Source organism: Barbus barbus, assembly GCF_936440315.1.
Source record: "Barbus barbus genome assembly, chromosome: 12".
NCBI lineage: Eukaryota > Metazoa > Chordata > Actinopteri > Cypriniformes > Cyprinidae > Barbus > Barbus barbus.
The window spans coordinates 824,398-852,314 of NC_136740.1; the positions used below are offsets into that span (position 1 = coordinate 824,398).

Genomic DNA, 27,917 nt, shown 5'->3' on the forward strand with positions numbered 1-27,917 from the left:
TAAAGTTTAATAGTAGTATAATAATATTTATTTATTGGCTTGTTTTGTTTTTAATAATTTGACTGAATAATGATAATAATTAGTGTGTCCTCCATTTGTTCAACCAGTGCTTTAATGAAATAATGCACATAGTTTCATGGCCAGTAAACTGAATTGAAATGAAATTGAGACTAAATGGCGATGCTGTGTTTGTGTGCAGATGTGAAGCATGGCGTCCTGCTCAGAGATATGTGGCTCGGATTACGCTGATCAGAGCCATGGCGCCCTCAGCAGCGGTTACCAGGGTTACGGGGTGCGTTCCTACCTGCACCAATTCTACGAGGAGTGCACCGCTTCCATCTGGGAGCGCAATGAAGATTTCCAGACACAGAGATCGCCGAGCCGCTGGAGCTCCGTGCTCTGGAAGGTGAGCTGCTGCAACAGACGTTATGATTCTGCTGTTTCTCTGCAAACATTTGCCAACAAACCTCTTTTTATGTTTGCATGAATGCATGTTATTTATGTTTTTTGTCTTTTTTTTGTTTATTTTTATATTACTATTTATTTAATTTGTTCAGTTAGTTAATTTTAGTTTATATTTAATTGTATTAGTAATATGTGCAGCCAATCACAAAGCTGGTTCCTCTTCAAAAACAATGTATTATGATTATTATTTTTATTATTTATTTATTTTTTCATTTGCTATTTTGTCTTCCAGAGATTATGAAAACAAGAATCTAGATAGAAAGATTGTTGTTTTGCAATGATGCTTTTATTTAGTCTTGTGTTCCTTTATAGTGGTGTGCTTCCACCCCTTAATAAAAAAAGCCTGACAGCGCCCTATTTAGTTCAGCTCCAACTGAGTTTATTTATTTTTATTTTTTAGTTGATATATATATATATATATATATATATATATATATATATATATATATATATATATATATATATATATATATATATACACACTCACCTAAAGGATTATTAGGAACACCATACTAATACTGTGTTTGACCCCCTTTCGCCTTCAGAACTGCCTTAATTCTACGTGGCATTGATTCAACAAGGTGCTGAAAGCATTCTTTAGAAATGTTGGCCCATATTGATAGAATAGCATCTTGCAGTTGATGGAGATTTGTGGGATGCACATCCAGGGCACGAAGCTCCCGTTCCACCACATCCCAAAGATGCTCTATTGGGTTGAGATCTGGTGACTGTGGGGGCCATTTTAGTACAGTGAACTCATTGTCATGTTCAAGAAACCAATTTGAAATGATTCGAGCTTTGTGACATGGTGCATTATCCTGCTGGAAGTAGCCATCAGAGGATCTTCTATTGCTCTTCTATCAGCTTGAATCAGTCGGCCCATTCTCCTCTGACCTCTAGCATCAACAAGGCATTTTCGCCCACAGGACTGCCGCATACTGGATGATTTTCCCTTTTCACACCATTCTTTGTAAACCCTAGAAATGGTTGTGCGTGAAAATCCCAGTAACTGAGCAGATTGTGAAATACTCAGACCGGTCCGTCTGGCACCAACAACCATGCCACGCTCAAAATTGCTTAAATCACCTTTCTTTCCCATTCTGACATTCAGTTTGGAGTTCAGGAGATTGTCTTGACCAGGACCACACCCCTAAATGCATTGAAGCAACTGCCATGTGATTGGTTGATTAGATAATTGCATTAATGAGAAATTGAACAGGTGTTCCTAATAATCCTTTAGGTGAGTGTATATATTAGTGCTGTCAATCGATAAAAAAAACCCAAAACGAATGAATTGCACATTGTTCTGCGATTAATCACGATTAATCCCACCTAACATTAAAGTTTTTAAATATACTTTTATATTGCAATAATTTCACATTCAATCTTCAAATTAATGTACAAACAACAAAGACAGTATATATATTTTTAATATTTGTTTAATGTCATGTTTATTTTTATGACTGAAGGCCAGTATCACTGATACCAATTAGTAATGATGATTAGTAATGATTCCCTATAAAATGTTTCTCCCTAATATATAATTATTGACATTCAACTTTACATTATAATTAAGAGCTATAAATTTTAACATTTATTAGACTTTAAAAATAACTTCTAATTTAAATGAACTTAAAACAATCTTCACATAAACCCATTATAATAAATGTCTAAGAATTATTACAATAATTTATCTACCTGTGCCCCTCAGGATAAATATACAGAAATTGAATAAAGTTATCAACACTAAATTCTAAACTAAATACAGATGAATCCATAAAACATTTCTTTTGTTCTTGATGAACAGACATCACAGCAGCTGGTTATTAGGTTGTTTTGACTTCTATTTCTTTACTTCTTTACTTCACTTCCTCAAGCCCCACTCGCGGCATTATTTAGAAGACGACAACGTTAAGTCTGACGCAGAGAAAGGGACCGATGGCCGGCCAGCCGGGGTTCGTCTTTGGGAGATGTGTGTGTAACATGTTTGGTTGGTAATATAAATGGTGTAAATTCAAATCAGAGCATCTTCCTTGTCTGGAATGGATGTATTCTTGAGTCTATAAGGTAACAATAATATAATAAGATAACCTTGTTTGAAATGGGTTTGGCTAAAAGAACATTTTGGTTTCGTCTATACTACTAGGTACTTATACTATATTGACTGGGTTAAATATAATTGTATTACTAAAAAGAGACTAAAATACAATTTTCATTGACGAAAACTAGACAAAAATGTCATCAGTTTCCGTCGACTAAAACTTGACTAGACTAAAAAGAGTATGAACGTGACTAAAACTAATAAAAACTAAAATGACAGCTTCACACAAAGACTTAAACTAATATTAAAACATGCCGCCAAAAACAACGCTACATGCAAGCACAGTTTTATGGCAGCTTTAATCGCCTTTTTGGTAACTTCATGACTTAACTGACCACGACATTGCATGCTCGTAGTTTCTTTCGCGATTTGATATGAAATGATACAGGCTATGCGCGCGCCGGCACCTTTGTGCCGTGTATTGAAGAGCAGCGCTGCGAGCACAGTACAGTTTCCGGAATCAGTTATTTAGAATAATAAGACATTTGGGCTGTTACCAGGCAAATTAAATCAATATCAACAAAATTCATCTTTGCAACGCAAAAGAAACACAGAAGCTTCATCTGAAGAGGCATTTAGATGTATTTACACTGTTTAATGCAGGACATGAATGCATTAATCCTGCAGTTATAAATACAGAAATAATGTTTTGATATATAAGACACAAACTGTTGAATAATCATTTTAAATGATTCAAATAAATACAAAATCAAAAGATACTTTAAATGTGAAATTAAAACCGCCAGTAGGTGTCAGCAAGTCACTGTTAATAAGTGAGTCTTTGCGATTGAACCAAATCATTTAAACAGTTGATTCATTCAGGAACGAAACACCGTCATTGGTCAGAGACGCAAAACAGTGCTGTGGCTGTGTTTGGAATGATTTTTGTTGACGAAATGTAATCATTCTGATTTTTGGAGAAAAAAAAACAAGCACTCTTCGTGTGATATTGATTTACTATATGAAATGATATAAATATATACATTTTCTGCCCCTATATCTTAAATTTGAGGATCATTCTAAATGCATTTTAACAGACTGAATCACGCAGTGAAAGAACGCACTCTAAACGCACGTGCACTAGTCTAATCTACTAGACTTCACGGCACTATAGGAGTGTTTTTGGCAAAATACTGATAATGTCAAATCACACATCGTTAAAACAACAATTACGATATTATCGCAGACTGTATATATCGCACACCCTGCACCACTGTCTTTTTGGCTAATTTGTGCAGAACCTCTTGCTAAACTGTCAAAGCTTCATTTTAACCACCAATGCAATGATGCAAGTATTTACCTTACCTCTACATCCTTGCGAAGGATTGATGTCAAGATTTTATAAGCTGCTAGTTTGGTCTCCCTAGGCAAACACATACACTACATAATGAGCATAAATAGGGGTTCACTTCACTACTTTGTGTCTGGGGCTAACCGCTTTATTTCTGCTTTTCATTCATCTGGTCTGGTGTTTTTGTTCAGATCAATTATATTTAATATACATAATCATTTATTAGGCTGACATGTCAAGACAAGTCACCTTTACTTATATAGCGCTTTTAACAATAAAGATTGTGTCAACGCAGCTTTACAGTATCAAATAGGAAAATAGTGTGTCGGTAATATAAAAAGACAATAGTAAACACTCACTTTTCAGTTAAAGGCAGTTCATCATTGAATTCAGTGATGTCATCGTCCAGCTCAGTTCAGTTCTAGTAGTATTTGTGCAATCAAGTCAACGATATCGCTGGAAATCCAATATTACGGTGACCTCGTAATAAGAAAGAAACAGACTAATATTAGTGTAGATGCCATTCTTCTTATGATGTAACAAGTACATCATGTGTTATGGGAAGTGTTCCCGGTTCCGGTTGACCTAATTAATGCCGCCTAACAATCCTTTAACGGATTTGAATTATAGAAAGGTGATAGTGCATTATGCCAGGTTAAAGAGATGGGTCTTTAATCTAGATTTAAAGTGACAGAGTGAGTCTGCTTCCCGAACAGTGTTAGGTAGATTGGGTGTTGATTTTGATATTCTAGGTATTATCAAATGGCCAGAGTTTTGAGATCGCAGCGGACGTGAAGGACTATAGTGGGATAAGAGCTCATATACTGCTCATCATCAATACGGAGGTGCCAAACCATTCAGGCCTTATAGGTAATTAGCAAGATCTTAAAATGTATACGACGTTTAATAGGGAGCCAGTGCAGTGTTGACAGAACCGGGCTAATGTGGCCATACTTCCTGGTTCTAGTAAGAACTCTAGCTGCTGCATTTTGAACCAGCTGGAGTTTGTTTTCTAAACATGCAGAGCAACCACCCAATAAAGCATTACAATATTCTAACCTCGAGGTCATGAACACATGAATGAATGTTTCTGCATTTGAAATTGAGAGCATAGGTCATAATTTAGATATATTTTTAAGATGGAAATTGCAGTTTTACAAATGCTATAAACATGTTTTTCGAAGGAAATATTGCTATCAAAAAGCATGCCTAGGTTCCTAGCTGATGACGAAGAATTTACAGAGCAGCCATCAAGTATTAGACAGTGATCTAGGTTATTACAGGCACAAGTTTTTGGTCCAATAATTAACACCTCTGTTTTTTTCCGAATTTAGCAGTAAGAAATTGCTAGTCATCCAGTTTTTGTTATCAACTATACATTCCGTTAGTTTTGCAAATTGGTATGTTTCATCGGGTCGTGAAGAAATATAGAGCTGAGTATCATCAGCATAACAGTGAAAGCTAACACCATGTTTCCTAATTATATCTCCCAAGGGTAACATGTAAAGCGTGAAAAGTAAGGGGCCTAGTACAGAGCCTTGAGGTACTCCATACTACACTTGTGATTGCTATGATACCTCTTCATTTACTGCCATAAATTGATGGCGGTCAGATAAGTAAGATTTGAACCATGCCAGTGCACTTTGTCTAATGCCAACATATTTTTCTAGTCTGTTTAAAAGAATGTTGTGGTCGATACAACCACGATCAGATGATAAGAGCAGGTCGTTTGTAACTCTAATGAGAGCAGTCTCAGTACTACGATATGGTCTAAAACCTGACTGGAAATCCTCACATATATAATTTTTCTCTAAGAAGAAACATAGTTGTGATGATACTACCTTTTCTAATATCTTTGACAGAAAAGGAAGATTTGAGATCGGCCCGTAATTAATTAATTATTTGGAGTCAAGTTGTGGTTTTATAATGAGAGGCTTAATAACAGCCAGTTTGAAGGTTTTTGGGACATATCCTAATGACAATAATGAATTAATAATAGTCAGAAGAGGATCTATTACTTCTGGAATCACCTCTTTTAGGAGCTTCGATGGAATAGACACACATGTTGTTGGTTTAGATGATTTAACAAGTTTATACAATTATCCCTCTTCTATAGTGGAGAATGGATGGAATTGTTCCTCAGGGGATCTATAGTGCATTTTTTGATGCAATACTGTAGCTGACGGCTGCATGGTTACAATTTTATCACTAATAGTATCGATCTTGGAATTAAAGTAGCTCATAAAGTCATTACTGCTATGCTGTTGGGAAATGTCAAAGCCTGTTGATGCTTTATTTTTTCATTAATTTAGCCACTGTATTGAATAAATACCTGGGGTTATGATTGTTTTCTTCTAAAATAAGACGAAAAGTAATGCGATCTAGAAGTTTTTAATGCTTTTCTGTTGGAGAGAGTACTTTCCCGCCATGCGATACAGAATACCTCTAGTTTTGTTTTCCTCCAGCTGCGCTCCATTTTCCAGGCTGCTCTCTTTAGGACGCAAGTATGCTCATTAGACTACGGTGTCAAATTGTTATGCTTAATCTTCCTTAAGCGTAAAAGAGCAACTGTATCTAAAACACTAGAAAAGAGAGAGTCTATAGTTTCTGTTACATCATCAAGTTTTCTGAGCTATTGGATATGCTGAGGAATTGAGATAAATCACGAAGATTACTATCAAGCAGTCTTTTGTGGTAGAAGTGATGGTTCTACCATACTTGTAACAAGGAGTAGAATTTACAGTTTTTGCTATATGGAGTTTACACAAGACTATATAATGATCTGAGATATCATCGCTTTGCTGTTGAATTTCAACACCATTAACATCAATTCCATGTGACAGTATTAAATCTAGAGTATAATTTCGACAATGAGTAGGACCTGACACATGTTGTCTAACACCAATAGATTTCAGAATGTCTAGAAATGCTGATCCCAATGCATCTTTTTCATTATCAACATGGATATTAAAATCACCTACAATTAAGACTTTATCTGCCGCTAGTACTAACTCAGATAAAAAATATTAATAAAGTTTGTATGGTGCCCTGGTTGCCTGTATACAGTAGCCAGCACAAACATCACAGGGGTTTTATCATTAACACTTGTTTCTCTGGATAATGTTATATGAAGCACCATTACTTCAAATGAGTTATACTTGAAGCCCGTCCTCTGAGAAATACTGAAAATATTGCTATAAATTGTAGCAACACCTTTTTTTTTGGATGCTGCTCATGTTTATAACAGTAATCTTTGGGGGTTGACTCATTTAAAATAATGTAGTCATCTGGTTTTAGCCAGGTTTGTGACCCACGACTATGCCGCGTCACACTCACCCAGTTCCCCTGCTGCGGAGGCTCTGTAAACATCCGCCTTTGTTGATAGTTTGTTTAGGCTTGTTCGGGATGGATCGGTGCTGCGCGGACTGCTGTGGGAGCGACTGGAAAGCAGACAGCTCTTTATGCTTTTGGATCGCTCTCACGGTGCTTTAGTGTGTTGTGTGCCGATCGATTTATCGGTCTGTGTGGCGCCGATGCACCTCGAACAAGTCTGATATGTTTGGCGCTGCCGTGGCAGCTCTAATGAAACGAAACGTGAAACATATTCAGTGACGTACGACCTGGCTCTGTATTGGCTCTCTAGCCTGTGGAAAAGCAACCGGTTCTTAAAGGGCTCGCCAGTCAAACCAACTAAGATCTGGAAATAGCACTGGCTCTGAAATAGCAACTGGTTCCTGCTGGTGGAAAGGGGGTATAAGTGGTCTACAAAGCAAAGCCAAGACCCCTACTGGCAAACCGAGAGTCCAGAGACTTGTGAGGTTTATCATTTTATAAAACTTTTGTCAAAACTTTATTACTTGAACAGTAAAGTTCATTACATCATAGTTTTTAACAGTCATTTACAGATTATGGGGTGGTGATAGTGCAGTGGATAAGACACATGCCGTTGGTGTGAGAGACCCGGGTTCGAATCCACTGTGAGACACCAATGTGTCCCTGAGCAAGACACTTAACCCCTAGTTGCTCCAGGTGCGTGCGACCTCTGACATATATAGCAATTGTAAGTCGCTTTGGATAAAAGCGTCAGCTAAATGAATAAATGTAAATGTAAATTAGGATGTTACCATGGATATTTGTGTTGTTTCAAAACAAAGCTGCTAAATAAACAACATATTCTTCTATCCTAATATTTAAAGAATTTTCACAAATCAGAATTTTCCAGTTGCTGATTCCAGAATTTTTTTTAGAAGAAAATACCTCTCCATCACCTTCTAAACTGGTCTTTTTGATAATTGAGTAGCCCTGCAATCAGATCAGAAATCGGCTCTAAGAGTCTTGTATGTGTGCAGTTGTTACGGGAGTGACGAGACGTGAGACGTGCGGATCCATTTGCAAAGCTTTATTAAAAGACGTGGTCATACAGGCAGGGTCGAGAGACAGCAAACAGGTATGGCAGAGGCAAGACAGAGCAATCCGTGGAGCAAGCGTGGGTCGACGATCGGCGTACCAAATCCAGACAGGGCAAGGCAGACAGAATAATCCAAAAACACAGGCAGGGTCAGACACGGCAAGATAAACAAGACAAGACTACTAAGGAAACGCTTTGTATGCAGACTAGGCTAACAATACTCAGCAGCGAGCAAGAGCAAGTCCCAGGCTTAAATAGTGTGTGTTTGGGTGATGGTGATTGTGAGATGGTTCTCAGGTGTGGGCGTGATCAGTGTGAACAGCTGTGAGTGATTAGTGAGTGCAATGGATGGTGGGAAATGGAGTCCAATGTGCTGTGTAGTGTGAAAGTCCATGTGGTGAGCGGGTGACCTCTGGTGGTGAGTAAACTGAAGTGCATGGCCAGGATTCGTAACAGCAGTCATCAGGTGTTCAGTGAGGGGATTGAATCTTGAACCTGTGCAGAACAATGTCGCTTCTGTCATCCTACTGGTGTTAAATACAGTTCTGTCTTGACGATTCTCAGAGGGATTCGCATGGTAATGTACATGACAATGTTAAAGGATAAGTTCACTTCCAGAATAAAAAAAAAAAATACTGATAATTTACTCACCCCATGTCATCCAAGATGTTCATGTCTCTATTTCTTCAGTCGCGGACTATATATATATATATATATATATATATATATATTTTTTTTTTTTTTTTTTTTTTTTTGAGAAAAACATTCCAGGACTTTTCTCCATATAGTGGACTTCAATGGTGGCCAACGATTTGAACGTCCAAAATGCAGTTTCAATGCAACTTCAAAGGGCTCTACATCCCAGCCAAGGAATAAGGGTCATATGTAATGAAATTATTGGTCAGTTTCTTTATACACTTTTTAACCACAAATTCTGGGCTAGCATTAGCTCTGCAATGCGCAAGCGCATCTTTATTAGGTGATTAGGTGTCACTTATGATGTAGCTGGAAGTACCAACCCAGTGTTTACAAATCGAACATGCAAAAAAAAACTAAAAAATACAAATCAACGATGCCAGATGATTTTAAAGTTGGAGGAGAAAATGAGATGGAGTTTTTAACTGAAGTACAAAGACGTAGAACTTACCACGCATTGACCTTTCCAACAGGATTACATTGTAGCAAATTAGCTCAAAGTGAGATGAACATAATTTATCATAACGGGTTGTTATCAATTATATATTCATCTTCAGGAATTAACTGTAGCATTAATAGTACAATAAAATGATTTGTTCGTCCGCAGTACGTACAGTTTTAATCGTCTATTGACTCTAAGGAAAATTATTTATCTGGTCACGAAAAATTATTTCCTTATTAATACATCGCTCATTAGCATGTAACAAAACCGGAACGTTAAAGTGACCTCGTTTCTGTGAGCTGCAGACACAGACAACTAAGTGTGAATACATATGGATGTTTATTAAACTACACTACAGGGGAACATGTAACATTGAACTAAACACAAACATACATACATTAAACATAGATGCCAACGGAAGGAAGGCATGGAGAGAGGGAGAGAGAGAGAGAGAGAGAGAGAGAGAGCACGCACTCGCGCGCAAGAGAGAGAGCATAATGGCAGGATTTGCACGTCAGCTAAACACAACCTGTTAGAACCATCAAAGAATTACATCACCTTAATCAAAAGTGGTCGAAGCCTAGAAGCGCATCTAAACAGTTAACAAGCGGTTACTTGCACTGGTTTGTTGATGCTGAGTAAAGTGTCCTGTGCATGTATAATGCGTAGATTCTTGAAGAATTCCTTTAGGAGTGAAAGCTTCGTCATTCCAGCCATGGGTTGATTGGTCCGAAGTTAAGTCACCAAAGTTACTGAACTCAAAACTGCCAGAAGCTCGGACTCCCCCCGAAAGGGGAGTCGCGAGGTTTCCACGGTGATGAGTGTCTCTAGGGCACCCAAGGTAAAGAGAAGAACTCGTCTTTTGGGTGTGGGCGAAGTTTTATCTGATCCTGTTACACCCAGTTTTGGTCAGTCTGACCAATAACAAGGCACATAGTTTCAGCGGGAAAGTGTTTCTTTGTCTCACTTGCCACCTCATTTGCATGTTTTATGACTGTTCTGCTCGATTGGTGTAATTCTTCCCACAGTACCGTAAGAATAGTATGATGCATTTCACGAGGTCACAGTGTACATCATTGTTTGAGAAATAAGAGCGGATCATTTTGATATCAAGAAAGAGACATCTAGCAGATATTAAACCAGAGATACATTCATACACCTGAATATGAGTATTTAGAGCTTACTAATACAAATAACGAGTGGACACTAGGCTAATATAATAAGGAAACATACAAACAACACGTGCCTATACCAGATACCTTTGTAACTGATTAATTATGATCTAAATAAAGGAAATGTCTCTATGCGTGTGTGTTGTGTGTTGTACTCGTGGAGGTAGTATCGAGTCAACATTGAAGAATGATGTCTGGTGTCTGATATCGAGGGTCATTTAGTTCTCTGGAATGTGTTTGAATTCCCATGGAGAGAACAGATCTGTCTGTCTAACGTCTTTTAGACAGTGGGGGCAACCATTGGCAATTTAGCACCCATATAAAGGTCGAATGTGGGGCCAGGTCTGTGAATTATATGCAAATGTCCAAAGGCTAAAAGGGGTCTCTTAAGACATAAAGTCCCAATGACCATCAAGGATCATAAGCAGATGCTACAACGTAATATATGAAGAAGAGAGTGGTTAAAAAGTGTATAAAGAAAATTACATTGTTTCACTAGATAAGACCCTTATTCCTCGGCTAGGATCATGTAGAGCCCTTTGAAGTTGCATTGAAACTGCATTTTGGACCTTGAAATCGTTGGCCACCATTGAAGTCCACTATATGGAGAAAAACCCTGGAATGTTTTCCTCAAAAACTTAATTTCTTTGCGACTGAAAAAAGAAAGACATGAACATCTTGGATGACATGGGGGTGAGTAAATTATCAGGAAATTTGTATTCTGGAAGTGAACTAATCCTTTGTGTTTGGTATGCTACGCTGCTGCTATACCGAGACTTGCTTCTGCCAATACATCCACAATATGCTGTTGTGAGCATGTAAGAAATACTGCTGCTGCACATATAGCATATATGAATAACCTCCATACATAGCATACTTGAATCACCCTGTGGTAGATCTATACAGGTGGAGCTGAGGGAGGTGGATGGTTTCTGCAACACGCTGCAAACTGCTACAGCAAGCATTATTCATATATTTGAATGTTGAGCAGCGAGCTCATTGGCTACTGATACAAAAAGAACCAATTAGCTGCGCCATGTGATCATGACGTCATTATGTCAGATTGAGTTTGACCTATCGGACTGCGCCATCTAAAGTTGCATACCAGGACATTGGATTAATATGGTTCCTCTGTATCTCTCCACCAGGTCTGTCTTGCGCTGGGTGCTCTGATTCTGGTGGCGGGGTTGTCCGTGCTGCTGGTGGGCTACGCAACGCCGCCTCGACTCGAAGCATTCGGAGAAGACGAGCTGCTGTTCGTGGACGGCCGCGCAGTGCGGTTCAACCGGGCCCTGGATGCCTGTAAGCTGGCCGGAGCCGTGCTGTTCTGCGTGGGTGGCAGCGGGATGGCGGTGGGGCTGCTGCTGGCCGCCTGCTCTCAGGGTGGCTCCAAGGAAGAGCTCCGTCTGCAGCAGCGCTTCAAAGAGCGGCTCGTCGAGATCCAGGCCTCCGTTCATCCCGTCACCCGCGCTCCCACCCCGGGAGAGGCCAAGGTGCCCGTCACACTCTCCAAAGTGCAGAGTGTCCAGCCCGGAGCGGAAACCTGACCTCTTAGGCATCCAACGCTTCCGTGCAAAACAAAACAACAGTTCCTGGATCAGTAGAGATAGATAACACCGCACTTTCTCTGGCGTATATCATTCTTCAATGTTAACCGAGAATATCGAGAGTATTTATGTGATTAGCGTAAGCGTACCCTGTCGATCATTACTGGTGCTCCTGAATACAGACACACAGCACAAATATACTCGCCTGCTACGGCTAGGAATCAGAACAGCTTTAGGCAGCTGTTCCGAAGAGCAACATATTCTTCAGAGGCGTCAAGGCATGTGCGTATTAATACCGAATAAGCAAGAATAGTTTCTCTATTATAGTGAACCCAAACACAGCCTCTCACAATTTCCATTGTGTTATATGAGAAAAGTCACTCTGTAAAACTCATAAACAAGTAGAACGAAGGCCTGTGCGTTAGCGGCTAATTCATCACGGCTGCCTCACTAACATTGTCAACAGAAGCTACAATGATTTGTCATTGCTCATTCAGAAAATGTTACGTTGGTTCATTGCCGTCACCTAAGGTGTAATTTTTCTCCCAATCTCTCCTAGCGAAGGCTTCGCGCTCTATTGCTACAGTCAATCAATAGTTCGCTGACAGAACGCAATGCATTCCGAGCCACAATTTCACACATCTCAATACTGCGCATCAGTTCTGTTCAAATACATCACCGCCTCCGATGTCTAGGAGTGAAAATAGATTACAGTTTAGATGCGCCTGTGGGATTATGTAATATCCTCTCATTGTGTTGCACATCATTCTTGGTCCAGCCTCGCTTTCCTCAAGAGGCCGTTAAGCACAGTCACTGTCTGTAGGTAATTACACTCATTACAGCCGAGCCCATTAAGACTTTCCATACGCTAGTGCCACCTGTTCTTTCTGTCTGCTTCTCTTGTTTTGTGTTTCTTTTTGGCTTCCTGGTAGAGTCATATGTGTTTTGGTCTCCAGAGTTTCTCTGTAAGGACAGTATTTGTGCCAATCATTCCTAAAAGCAATTATTTTCTGCTGGTATTTGCATCTTATTATTCTTATATTTTTTACTTTAATTGATTAGTGCAACTGTTGTATGATCACACCATTCAGTGAAACATTGTAAACTACTTTCAAGAAGGCTGATAAGAATGAAAAACCCTTGCTGTTGCTTCTGAGTGTAATCTTTTGCGTTATTTATTGATTATTAATTATCATTGAACATATTGCATATGCATTCAGATGTTTGAAAAGGACGAGGCTTGCTAATGAATCTCTCGCACCAATCACTGGATATTTAACAATCAAATCTCTCGGACAGGCCTAGATGAAGTTTAAAAATGTAACATTTATAATATATAATATATATATCAGCTGCTTCAAGAATTGATTCTTCTTGTTTAAACTGACATATATGGATGTGTTTTTGGAGGTGTGTCGATCACAATGCTGGTAATCGTCTCAAACTGCCAAATCCTCTGGTTTGGTTTGTCCGTCTGCTCTATTGGTGAGTGCAATGGATGGTGTATTGATCTAAGGTATTGGAGCTGTTCTTACTCTTGGAACATGTCTATTTTTCAGCAAACAGAATAAAAATAACTGTTTGTTACCATCATTGTCTGTTGGTAGTTGTTTCTTCCATTATTGTTAGCTCTAAATTTGCATATTGAAATGATCAAATGATCAAAGCACATTAAAATATGTTTTATATCTTTCACATGATGTATTCAGTAGTGAGTAATGGTCAACACTGATGCTCTGAAGATCCTCGATCTATACAAATGTCCATCTGGCCCATGTCTAGTGTCACAAGTCACAGTTTCCGGGTCCAGTTGTGCTATTAGATCCCAAAAGCAAACAAAAACAGTAATACACACTCACGGTGTACTGTAATACAACCAAAACACAATTTTCCTAACCTTTGTCTCTATAGTCAAATCTCAGTTAGCCACACGTTTGGATCATTAAAATATTGTCATCCTGAACACCCTGAACATTTGCGTTTTTAAAAGCTCCCTTGGAATTAAGCAGAGGCTTAAACCTGGAAACAGTGTTCATTAGGTGATGAACTAACAAGCGGACAAAGGTTCGGTCACATTAGTGAAAGCCAAATTCTTTGAATTTATGTGACCACCTTGAACCTGATGCAAAATCTGCATGTGGAAATATTTCTCTCTTACAGAAAATTGCACGAATTCCTATATGAAGTCACATTATACATTTTGGATAAATTTTAGGTCCATTGTCCATTGTCAAGGATGTTGCGACATGAATCACAGCGCACACAGAAGTCACTCTTAACCCAAGCAGATTTATATTAGCAAATTTACCTGAGCAATTTGACTCTGATGTGAAATTGGCATGAAGAACCTTTTCTGTCCTCGAACAGAATTACAGATTGTGCAGAATTCTGTTGAAATGACTGGATTTTGCCTACAGAATTAGCTAAACAATAGTAAATACGATGTACTTCAAGTGTAGTTCGAAATGACCACACTTAAAAAAAGGTTGAGAATATTATACATAAATATTATAATAGTGAGAATATCATAATATTCTCACTCGATTTTAACAGTTTTTTCAGCTGCTTACACACATTTTCAAAACATTGCCTCTTTTTTTCAAAACTTTACACACAAATCCAAGAATTGCATACAAAATGCAAAATGCCTCACATCTCTTGCAAAATAAAGCACTACATTTGAAATATCACAAACACATCTCAAAAGCAGACATTTGCAAACACCTTTGCCATAATATTAATTCTTATTAGATTTGTGTGTGTTACATACAGTATAAATTGTGTGTTGTGTTTTGCAAAAAGTGTTTTATGAAATTGAAAACTGAGTCAAAGGCTTAGTATTAGTGTCTGGTTTTGCAGATTTGATGTGTGCTTCTGCTGTTTGACTGTCAGATTTCAGAAACTGTGTGGCAAGGAAAGATTGTGTGTGTAAGCAATTGAAAAAAATTGTAATACTAATAAAAGTAGCCCTAAAAAGAATTATTCTCTCATTATATTTTTAATGAAACAGATATATTTGGATGTTGCAGACCTCTGTAATATTTCAAAGAAAGAAGATGACTAGGAGTGTTTTAGGTAGAGCAGACTGGTTCTGTTTTGCAGCTGTCAGTGTGATGTGTTTGCAGTCTGTCAGTGGCTGGGAATAGATGTTGATCTGAGTGAGTCATGCTGAGGATCTGCTGATGGAGAGATGAGTTCCTCTCAGTGTTCGCCTGCAGCAGTGCTGCTTAAAAAGTGAAAGTGACATGACGTGGCCATACTCAGAATCTGTGCTCTGCAGTTAACCCATCCAAAGTGAACACACACCCGGAGCAGTGGGCAGCCAATGCTGCAGCGCCCGGGGGGGGGGAGTTGGGGGTTTGGTGCCTTGCTCAGTCGTTGTTTTGAAGGTGGAATTCCTGCTGGACCCGAGACTCGAACTCGCAACCTTTGGGTTACAGTCCTACTCTCTACCATTAGGCCACTACTTCACCCATAAAATGAAATACATTAAATACAACAGCATCACCAGATTCATACCAGCTCTGTGTGTGTGTGTAGGAATCGCTCACCTTGACATACATAAACACTGCCGAATCAGTTAAACACTGATGGAAATGTTTTTAATAGGGTGATTTGCCACTTTCAAGATGCTAAAAAACCTCTAATGGTGATCCAATTAAAAAAAAAAAAGTATATTTATAAGGGATGTACTTTAGTTTGTTAAAATTAGAATAGTTCACTCAAACATTCAAAGGAGGAAACAAAAACTTTATTTGTATAGTGAGACCCTTTTCTGCCTCAAAAACAAACAAATAAAAAAATAAAAAATTGTAATTGTGACATTTGTTCCCACAATTTTCTTCTTCTCTGAATTCTGACTCATCTTGCTATTCAGTTCCTTTTCTCCCACCACAGAATAAAAAAAAACACAAAAAAACAATGGTAAATGCAAACTTTTCTCACAATTCTGACTTGTTTTCTTAAAATTGCAAGTTTATATCTTGCAATTCTGAAATCATATTTTGTAATTTCACAGAATTGTTAGGGGACAAAAAGATAAAAAGTCACAAATATATATATGAGGAGAGGAATGAAGCCAGATTTGGTCTTTTTTGAGGTGCTATTGTTGTGTTTGTCCCAGTGACCTGCTTTACACAGATCAGAGTCGCACACACACACACACACACACACACACACACACACACACACACACACACTAATGAAGGACGTATCCACACAGATCTGTGAAAGCAGTCGACTGTATTTAGTTGTCATGTAGCTTATCCTTCAGGACTGATGTTATTCATGTCAGTTAAAATGATAATATCACAATAATGACATACACAACAGAGAAGACACTAAAAGATGAAATAGAAATATATATATTTAGCTTTCTTTGACAAAAAATCTATCAGCTTAGCAGATATTAGCACTTGTACTCGTTTTGTTACCATAATTATGTTACTACATGGAAAATAGATATTTTCTCAAATCCTAACTGGTTAAATTAGCTGTGTTATTAAATATGTTCACAGTATTAGAATCTCAATACAATAAATTATTAATATGAATAAATTAGTAGCAATCAAAGTAATAAATCATCTTCTAAAGGGATAGTTCACCCAGAAGTGATCACTCAAACCTGTATGACTCTTCTGTCTTCTCACAAAACAACATATTTTGAAGAATGTTCTGGTCTGTTTTCCATGTTATACAGAAAACAACAGCCAGAATATTTTGACAATAAAATTCTCCTTCTGTGGTCTGCAGGAGACAGAGAATCACACGGTGATCGTTTCTCGTGGAGCTACTCCTTCAGGTTTTCTCCTTCAGTATTTGCAGACGCGTCCTCACTGGGATCTGGATTCTCCTCCGCCGGCTCTTCCTCCTTCTCTGTGTTCTCCTGGTTTTCCTCTTCTGCTCCCTCCTCTGGTTTCTCTTCTTCATCTCCTCCTTCAGCTTCTTCATCCTTCTCTTCTTCATCTCCTCCTTCAGCTTCTTCATCCTTCTCTTCTTCATCTCCTCCTTCAGCTTCTTCATCCTTCTCTTCGCCGTCATCATGTGCCTCTGGTTCTGATGTTTGTCCCTCATCCTTTATCTCTCCATCCTCTTCATTCTTTTCATCCTCTGGTTTCGTCTCTTGTTCTTCGTCACACGGTGATTCTTCTGTGTTTTGGGCCGCTTCACTTTCTGGTTTGGTTGCGTCGTCTATATCAGGACTGGCCTCCTCCGCCTCCTTAATAAAACAACATCATATATCAGTGTGTGATACTTTTGTGGATACCGTGATACACTGCCATTTAAAAAAAAAAAGAACTGGTCCCACTTTATATTAGGTGGCCTTAACTACTGTGTACTTACATCAAAAAGTAAGTGCAATGTACTTACTGTGTTCATATTGTATTGTAAAACACTTGTGCTGCTATCGAGGTGGGATACGGGTAAGGTTAGGGACAGGTTAGGGTGGTATGGGTGGGTTTAAGGTGTAAGGGATGGGTCAACAGTGTAATTATAAATGTACTTACATAATTAATTAAAGATGTAACTACATATAGGTATTTTTTAAAAATATAAGTACAAATGTAAATACATGTATATACACAATAAGTGCATTGTACCAAATTATTAATTTAAATATAAGTACATAGTAGTTAAGGCCACCTAATATAAAGCGGGACCAAAAAAGCTTTTATTCAGACGCATTAAATTGATCAAAAGTGACAGTAAAGACATTAATGATGTCACAAAATATTTATATTTCAAACAGATGCTGTTCTTTTGAACTTTCTATTAATCTGTGAATACTGAAAAATAAAATGTATCAGTTTCCACAAAAATATTGAGCAGCACAACTGTGTTCAACATTGATAATAATCAGAAATGTTTGTTGATCAGTAAATCAGTATATTATTATGATTTCTGAAGATCATGTGACACTGAAGACTGGAGTAATGATGCTGAAAATACAGCTGCAGATCACAGAAATAAATGTAACCCTGGAGCACAAAACCAGTCATAAGGGTCAATTTTTCGAAATTGAGATTTATGCATCATCATCATCTGAATAAATAATCTTTCCATTGATGTATGGTTTGTTATGATCGGACAATATTTGTCTGAGATACAACTATTAAGGATAATGTACTAAATATCTTGATGGAACATGATCTTAATATCCTAATGATATTTGTCATAAAAGAGAAATGTATAATTTTGATCCATACAATGTATTGTTGGTTATTGCTACAGATATACCTGTGCTACTCATGACTGCTTTTGTGCTGCAGGGTCACATATTAGATTTTAACAGATATTCACAGAGAAAACATCTATATGATATAGTAATACTATTTCACTGTTTGTACAGTATTTTCAGTCAAATAAATTATTCCGATTACTCCAAAATTTGACCGCCTGTGTGTGTGTGTGTGTGTGTGTGTGTGTGTGTGTGTGTGAGTGTGTGTGTGTGTGTGTGTGTGTGAGTGAGTGTGTGTGTGTGTGTGTGTGTGTGAGTGTGTGTGTGTGTGTGTGTGTGTGAGTGAGTGTGTGTGCATAAGCATATACACTTTTTTTAGTGTAGCAGCATCCAAACATGTGACTGCTTTGTTTTAGACACATATCCTCGGTACTTTAACACAGGTGGGTGATTTCTGAGGACCTCAGTTATGAACTGAATCACATGTGTGTCGACTGGGCTTCTTAGTAAGAGTATTAGAGATCCTGATGAGGTTGGAGCTCCTCACCTGCTGGACCGGTGAAGATTTGTCATCTTCTTCTACTCTTCTGTCCTCTCCATCATCTGCACAAACACACACCACAGCAAACATGAGACGCCAGCGCCACCCAGGGGTCAGGATTCACATTCACTTACAGATACAACATACTGTTTCCAATTCTATTAAAGACAGCAAAAGGCCAAGCAATAAATCAAGAAATGTATATTTAATAATATGAAGATATATCATCTAAATGGATGAACAATCAATGGTTTTACTGATGAAATCAACAATGATTGATATGATCAACATAGACTAGTGTAGACACAAATTCTAATTTCAGATCTAAAATAGTAAATGTAGTGTCAGACCTCAAACAAGCATGTGCATACGTCCCACTCTTATTAAAACCTCTCATTAATTAATTACAGAGTCGCTGTTAAAATGACCATTAGCTTTCGACGCTTCTGTGTAATTATGTGTGCGAGATTTACAGTCATACCATTGTACTCGCTAGTAAACAAGAAAATTACACGAGTGTTTTAAATACTTAATGAGTAATAAATCCAAAGATTGCGTGTGAAATCAATACACTCTGAATAATTAAACAGCAGAATTAATGCACCTCATATAGTTTCGCTTTCCCCAATAGCGGCTATAAAAATATTGCTGTGCAGATGATAGCGCTTTACCCAGGCATTTAATGCGTTTCAAATGCAAAACTGATTGAAGTTTAGCAGCGGAGATGAGCCGGCGAAGCAATAATGGGCTTCTTTGAATATTTTATGGAAATCGTTCACATTTATTAACTGTAGTCCAAAAGCCCGACTGTAAGCAGGAGCGCTAATGTAACAATAAACAGTTAAATGTGATTGAGAGAAGGGCTCGTCTCATAAAAATGCTAAATCAAATTAAATACAGCATTTTAAAGCCTGCCTTCATTAAAGCGGCGGATGGGAGGGAGACTCATTTCAACACAACCGCTGTTAGTTATTCCTGTGCTAATTAATCCACGGTGCAAGGTAAAGGCAGCTAGACACTGCTCAATACACACAAAGACTAAATACAGTTCACATATAATAAATGTTAACTATATCAACTATTATATTGGTATCAGGAGAGGTTCAATAACCCCAGGTGAACAAGGTTTAAAAAACAAAGATGAATATCACTATTCTGGCCTAGTTGATTTATTATATTAAGTGTTGGTAACATTTTACTTTAGGGTCCAATTCTCTCTATTAACTAGTTGCTTATTAACATGCATATTACAAGCATACTGGCTGTTTATTACTACTTATAAAGCACAAATTAATGCCTTATTCTTCATGATCATAGTTTAGATCTATTAGCCCTATCCCAACTTAACATTATTAATAAGCAGTAAATTAAGAGTTTATTCAGGGCAAAAGTCAGAGTTAATAAGTGAGAATTGATCCCCAAACTAAAGAGTGACCCACATGTTTTCTAAGATGTTATGCTTAAATGTGCAAACGATACATTATTTATTTAAACATGCACTAATTTGCTGTAACTTTTAGAATAAAAATCTGAACATTGGATAAAACATTCAATGTGTTATTTTAGCATCAAGCTACTTTTATAGTTTTTTGAAGTTTACACATATACAGTATATTGTACAGTGGTGGCCAAAATTATGAGAACACCAGTATAATCAGCAGCTAAGAATGGTCTTAAGTCAGTTATTTCTATCTTCTGCTGTAGTGTGTCAGAAGGAAATATCAGCATTTGCCATTAATAGTAATAATCCAGTGAGATGTTAGAGATCTGATCTGATCATCATCAGTCTGTCTGGAATAACACGAAGAAACAGAACAAACTGAGACTAAATCCAGAAGAACTGTGTCTCCAAGACGCTTCAAGAAACCTCCTGCAAAGCTCCTGAGAAACTCTGCTCAAGAGCACCGAGGACAAAAGCTGCTTTAAACACAAAGCATGCTCACAACAAATGCTGATTTAATATAGTTAATAGAAGTTAATTGATAAAGAAAATCTATTTATGACATTATTTTTGACAGCATCCTCATTTTACAGCATTTTTACACAAGTGCCTAAAACTTTTAACAGCACTGTAGCTTTGCAGGAGGTTTCTTGAAGTGTCTTGGAGACACAGTTCTTCTGGATTTAGTCTCAGTTTGTTCAGAGCTGCAGCCACGAGTCAAGATCTCACACTGGAGTCGAGACGCGCGGCTCGGATGATCTCTACAACTCCCACGGGCCAAAGACGAACACATCCTGCTGTCTACATGCTACTAGATCAGCTATTTATGGATTATGTTAATAAAGACCTCCCAAGGCCTGAAATAGCCTTCTCTCATCTACACAATGTTACCGAGCAAACGACGTGAGAGCAAGAGAGCCATCATGAATTCGGCTTCACATCACGTGACACATAATGGATCCGGTGCAAATCAATGACAGCAGACCTGATCAAGCCAAACATCAGAATACAGTAATAAAATGTGCAAATGCGATTGGTACACATGCACTTGCCATCACGAGTGTTAGATGACTTTGCTCTTACGCAAATGAGGACTAAAACATGTGCAGCTCCAGAGCCAACCGGTCACATTCATAACCTCACCAATACAGAGAGCGTATGAAATATGTATGACAGACACAGATTAATCACACATTTTCCATTTTACACTCTCAGCTTGCACTGCACTTGCATGTTATTTTGTTACTTTTATATATAAATATAAATAATATAATATAAATAAATATATATATATAATCTTCTCAACATTGACTTTATCATTTTGAGATCCATCTTTTCACACTGAGAGCTCATTTTGTGTATTTATGCTACATTGTAAGGACTAAATGTCTCCACAAGGATAGTAAAACCTGGCATTTCTGAATATTTAAAATAGCAAACAACAATTTGAAAGAGTAACCATGCAAACAGGTATCCTGTAAGGGGTAGGTTTAGGGTTAGGGGATAGAAAGTATCGTTTGGTCAGTTTTCACAGAAACAAACGTGTGTGTGTGTGTGTGTGAGTGTGTGTGTGTGTGTGTGTGTGTGTGTGTGTGAATTTGGTTATTTTGTCTTGTGGACTAAATTTGAACATCTGTTCTATTGGGGGGGATTCAATTCAAATTAAATCAAATTAATAAATACAGATTCCTCAAGGTGTGTGTAAACTTATGACCTCACCTCAACTATGCGATTAAGGGTTAATATACTGAGCTGCTTATCAAAATAAGTAACATTAACAGGGCATTGGTGACATTACAGGGAAATGCTGCAACTTTGATTTTAATGTTTGTAATTTGATTTGAAATCATAATGAATTCTACTTATTATGCAAAGTGTGAGAGAGACCAGAGCCGTATCTACAGACCAGAGGATCACAGAGACTGGAAGGAAAAGTCATTTAAAAAGTCATATTCTCTTCAGAAAAAAATGTCCTGATGGCATTAATGGAGTTCATACTGCAGGTACAGTATAGCAGTAACAAAAGACTGAATAAATGCTATTGAATTCATCAGCTCCTCGAATGTTTTAGTCTCTCAAGTCACGAGCAACTTTACAAACGTGCAGAAATGTTTTCTCGACATGTTCCAAACTGACTAAAACAGAATATGATCTCTTTCTGCTTATCCAATAAGCCTCCTTCAGAGCATCATAAAGGCTGTGTGTCAGACGTGTGGCGTGATGAGCGTCTGCTCTGCGGTTCTGGAGGAAGACTGTCTCTACACCTCCAGCATCTGTTTGTCTCTCATAAGTGAAGGCTGCTGGGAAGCATTACAGAGATGTGCTGATTGGCTCATTCACTTTGGCAGCGTCACCCTTTCCTAACAGAGCCGGGGGGGTATTAAATCCTGCTGCTTGCTGATAAAACAACTTTAAACACGCTTATAGCTAGAATAATGAACAGTTTTAATGAACAGGGGGAAGTTGTGGCCTAATGGTTAGAGAGTCAGACTCGTAATCCAAAGGTTGTGGGTTCGAGTCTCCGGCCGGCAGGGATTGTAGGTGGGGGGAGTGAATGTCCAGCGCTCTCTCCACCCTCAATACCACGACTGAGGTGCCCTTGAGCAAGACACCGAACCCCCAACTGCTCCCCGGGCGCCGCAGCATAAATGGCTGCCCACTGCTCCGGGTGTATGTTCACTGCTGTGTGTGTGTGTGTGTGTGTTCACTGCTGTGTGTGTGTGTGTGTGTGTGTGTTCACTGCTCTGTGTGTGTGTTCACTGCTGTGTGTGTGTTCACTGCTGTGTGTGTGTGTTCACTGCTGTGTGTGTGTTCACTGCTGTGTGTGTGCACGTTGGATGGGTTAAATGCAGAGCACGAATTCCGAGTATGGGTCACCATACTTGGCAGTATGTCACTTCACTTCACTTCTGTGACTTTAATCACAGGCTGCCGCGGTGTCATAAATACACGACTGTAACGCTGTCACCTACAACACATGAAGACCAGAGTTCAACCAAACTTCAGCCACAACTGACCACACAGACATGACATTTACCAGCTTTTAATTTCACAGTAAGAGTTATTTTTCTATTAAGCACAAAGGTAAAGAAACAGATGATTGATGATTTCTGGCTTCTGTGGCAGCATTTCCAGACGTGTTACACTGCATACATCTAATAATTTGCATTATTCAGAAGAAAATGTGAGTGATTGTTGTTTAGTCCCAATGTAAAAGATCCCATATCTCTATGATATTCTGTTCTCCATATAGAGAACAAATACACAGCATTTAAAACAGTATATACATCAATAGTGATAGTCTTAACATAGAGCACTAATGCAGTCCATCTAACTGACAGCACAGCTCTCAAGAAGCAATTTCTTCACCTATAATAGTAACATCAAGCTATTCTGGCTCACAATGGAAGTCATTGCTGGGATTTTCAGTCTTTAATGGCCTTCACACTGTATAATCAGTACGAATCGCTCCACAATGGGGCTTAATTGGGAATATTTTAAGGCGCACAGCGCCTTTTGGTGGAAAGCAATTTGCCAGTTCTGACAAAAATAAACCCCCATGCTTTTGGTGGGAGGACTGCATAAAATTGCGCTGATTACCACCCCCTCCTTGTCTAAGTGTGCACAGATAGCGGGGGCGGGTTAATCGGTGCTGACTTTCATTCGCTGGAGTGTTTTCTTGTGTTCCTGTTGATTTGTCAGAGGCAGAAAGGAGACTCCTATAAGAGCGCTGTTACCAGCGGGCAGCAAACCCACGGAGGCAACTGTTACACAGGCCACTATCTCGGCCAATCATGTACACCAGCCTCTTTCAGAAGAATTTCAACAGACAGTTCTGAAAAAGTTCCTCCGAAGTATCATATATCCATGGGTCAATCCTAAAGCAAATGCTAACTCAGCCCTAGGCGTAATTGTACACATGAATATTTCATACACTATTTAAAGACAGGTATGTTGTGATTCTCATCTTTCTCAGCTGGGTCCTGTCCAGCATGGTGACCAGATGTGTGTGTGTGTGTGTGTGTGTGTGTGTGAGTGTGTGTGAGTCAGTCAGATAGGAATCTGTCACCTGCTGCTGTGGTGTTGTGGTTAAGGGCTCAGGTGGTTACATTGACAAACAAGCCTGACGTGACCCTACAGACATTGTTAGTTTTTGTCCTGGAATCTGATTGGTCGAGGAGCGTTTCAAGAGCACTGCTAATTCAACAGTGTTTGCACCAGACAGACTGTCAGCCTGTGTGTTAGTGATGGGGTTTTTACAGTGACTCTTTCTGCAGTTACATTATTTCACCAGTAGGTGGCGTCGACTGACTGTTTTATGAGTGAGTAATTGAATTATTCATTCAACTGATTCATTCAAGACTGACAAACAGGAGTAACGACATTACAGGTGGTCTAGCCAGAAAAGAAAATCTTAGCCGTGACCAATGTTTATGGCTTCCTGAAGACAAACCCACCCTGTACACCAAACTATGGGTGTGAGGGCGGACCCAATCGCTAAAGCCAACAACGGCTGGCCTGATAAACTCTGCAGTTGCGGCGCTGCGAACAATACAACGTTTGACAGTGCGGACATTGGAGCTACTGCAAGATCTTGTTGATCAAAAGTTGAACGTTATCTGCATGGACCGACATAATCAGCTTAAAGAATACAATTTGTCTGAGCCTGATGCACTCTGCAATTTTTCTACTAATAACCCTTCAGCGGATCTGAGGCATAATCCGGAAATTTAAACTGAAATTCCACAGGACCGTCGCGGATTAAAACAGTCAATCCAGATTCTAGGAAATGGCGACAACATTCTATATCAATTAGGGGACAAAGTTTATGTCTTGGAAAGAATTGAATTCTGAAAAAGTCGTCTGAAAAAAGCTGACAGAGCTGATGGAGCGTGACTGGAGTTCTAGCGCTGCTGCGGATGAGCAGCTGGAATGCGACTGCACCGCGGGAAAAACGTGTTTTGTAAATGACGTCATAGGCCCCATGTTTAAACGGCATTACAGAGGACAAATGATCAGTCTGATGCGTAAGATCATCGGAGCGGCGTGCAATCCAAATCACAATTGTTCGGGAGATACCAAACGTGAAACAAAGCTCAAGAACGAAATGAAAATTGTAAGAAGCCTGAAATATCCATGGCCTGATTTGACGAGCATGTTTATCACCAGCAGAGAGCCAGTCTCTGTAATTGCCAGAAAAATTCTGGATGTGAGGATGAGATGGACATTAACGAGGTTCTCTGTCTGTGTACATCTGTAACAGATCTATGTGTGTTGCTGGCATCCAAAAATTGTGATTCTATGACATGTGAAATTGTTGCATCGCTGGTTGATTTTATATTAGAGCAAAACACGTTGGTCTGCAGAGATTTTCTTTTCTGGCTAGACCACCTGTAATGTCGTTACTCCCGTTGTTCGTAAAGGCAATTTGCTCATTTTCTTCACTACTTCAATTTATGATTGTATATTCAACAATATATTGTTGAAATAAAAGGCTGACTCACTTAACTCTTTATTCTGTTCTCTGAGCTCATGAAAATGTCTTTGTTTAAAACATTTAAATGCAATGATTTAGCAGAAGCTTTTATCCGAAGTGACTTACAAATGAGGAAAGTGTTGAGGGCTAAGCGATGTGACCTGGATAGTCTAACGCAGTACAGATAGCAAGTGTTTGTTTGTTTGTTATCAATTTAATTTATTAGAAAACCGGTAGACAGAATAGAACGTTCGAGCATAGACGGAAAGTAATTAATAAGAAATGATCTTAAATGATTTCAACAACAGCACCGCCATGTGCAATAGTTTGATTAGTTTAGGTTGTAATTGTTTTAAGGGTAAAACAGCAAGACTTAATTTTCGTGTTGATTCTTCATGTGATCACACTTTGTGAAGTTGCACTAAAACAAATATCTCAAAGAGAAAGACTGTTACTAAAGTTCTTCATTTTCATTTATTCCTATTATGATGACAGCTCACAAAGAGGAGTCTTCACCTAAAAACATACACAGTCCAACAAACAACTGTGAACGGCCATCCGAAATCTTGATAATAGGACTAAATCTAGGGGTATATGAAAAATGTCTGTCAAAAAATATTGTGATTTTTATATGAAAATCTGTTGGCATGCAAAAATACTCACAAATGTTTTAGCACAGCTATTTAAACATGGTATGAGAACTGTATACTGTGTCACTTGCCATAGAACTCATTACCAGTTTATTAGGGTCAAAAGGAAATGATGATAGTTGAAACATCCTTAGCTTGAACATCTCTTTCATGTTGAAAATCCCAGATTCTGGTTATTTTAATCTTTTAGTAAATCATTTAAAATGACATGATATCTACAAATAGTCAGAATGTATTAAACTGCTTGGTTGGCATGAAGCTTAATCTAGATCCCCAAAGCAAAGTTTTGTGTTCTAGGTATAAAAATTTACACCAATAAATGAACATTAGAAAACAACATGCAATACTTGTGATTGTTAAACACCTCGGGTAAATAATCTGAAACGTAGATCTGTCAAATGAGAAATGTTCACTCTGAAGCGTAGATAGACAGCGTGCCTTGCTTTAGTGACACGCAATGTGTTTAACCTTTTAAACGTTTAAAACTTGTGGTTGTAATTATTTTACTGAGAAGTATCGAAGATACTCTCGCCCCTCCTTCTCAGTCAGGCCCAAACATTAGATGGGTGGATGGTAGTGGTTTGAATAAATTGCTTGGCTCTTTGTCTTCAGTTTTTATCAATAGCCTATCAGCTTGTACTGACTCTACAGTGCTGTGTCAGGATGCACGCATACAAATGTTTTAGAAAAACCCAAACTTAAAACCTTTTCAGAAGGATATAAACAGTGTGATGGGTAATGGTCTTCGTGAATGCTTTGATTTGTTGGTTTAGCCATTAAGATTTAGCCCATAGATCAGGTAGACACGTGATTGGAGATCTTCAACCTAAAACAAAGTACATCCCCAAACATGACACCTTTATTCTACCATCACTGGAAGGTAGACGACCATTAACATAAGAGACATTAACATACAGCCTATAGATCAGACCGTGGTGAGGTGTCGACATAAACACTGTTGTACAGACCCAGAAAGTCAGGAAGGAGACAGATGAAGAAAGGATGCTTTTAGACTAGTTAGGACATTCATGAGAAAAGTTTAGATAATGACTAATTTCTCAATACATGTTTGATACTACCAGTCAGGGTAACACATTGCGATCCAAATACACAACAACACTCCACAGATAGGAGGGCTAAGCATGCAAGTCTGGGAACAACTTAATTCACAGATATGCATCTGGACTGCATGGATCTCACTTTAACTCATGTAAGTTCTCTTAGAACTTTGTTTTATTTCTTAAACTATTTTGTTTCTTCATTTGCCTCCACGGGTGGAAATTGTGCTGCAACTCTTAGGGTCTAAAAAGAACACGTCCGGGCATATCACTTTTTCAGAAGCATGGATGGATTAGATAGTTGCTGACTTGGATAATCGTTTGCCATTTTGATATATTGAGCAGCCATTGATGATAATAGAGACAAATGTTTGGAAAAGTCTTTCATCACAAAACAAAAGAACGCAATGGCTCTCAGCTCATTCATTCTTGTTCTTATTCAAAGGTGTGA

The 27,917-nt window shown here is 38.4% G+C and overlaps 2 protein-coding genes across 2 annotated transcripts in view; one reads left to right on the forward strand and one right to left on the reverse strand.

The window, feature by feature from the left end:
- Nucleotides 1-205: 205 nt before the first annotated feature.
- Nucleotides 206-13,714, forward strand: LOC306878334 (neurensin-1-like). Its single transcript, XM_079430614.1, has 2 exons — nucleotides 206-406; nucleotides 11,724-13,714. The coding sequence occupies exons 1-2, from the start codon at nucleotides 209-211 to the stop codon at nucleotides 12,120-12,122; spliced, it is 597 nt and encodes a 198-aa protein (XP_079286740.1). The 5' UTR covers nucleotides 206-208; the 3' UTR covers nucleotides 12,123-13,714.
- A 3,197-nt stretch (nucleotides 13,715-16,911) lies between these two features.
- LOC306878024 (doublecortin domain-containing protein 2-like) overlaps nucleotides 16,912-27,917 on the reverse strand; it is a gene marked incomplete at both ends in the record, with an annotated part of 32,168 nt that continues 21,162 nt past the window's right edge. The window contains 2 exons of the mRNA XM_079430107.1: nucleotides 16,912-17,340; nucleotides 18,848-18,903. Coding sequence (XP_079286233.1) covers nucleotides 16,912-17,340; nucleotides 18,848-18,903 — 485 coding nt within the window. The remainder of the gene's footprint in view (nucleotides 17,341-18,847; nucleotides 18,904-27,917) is intronic.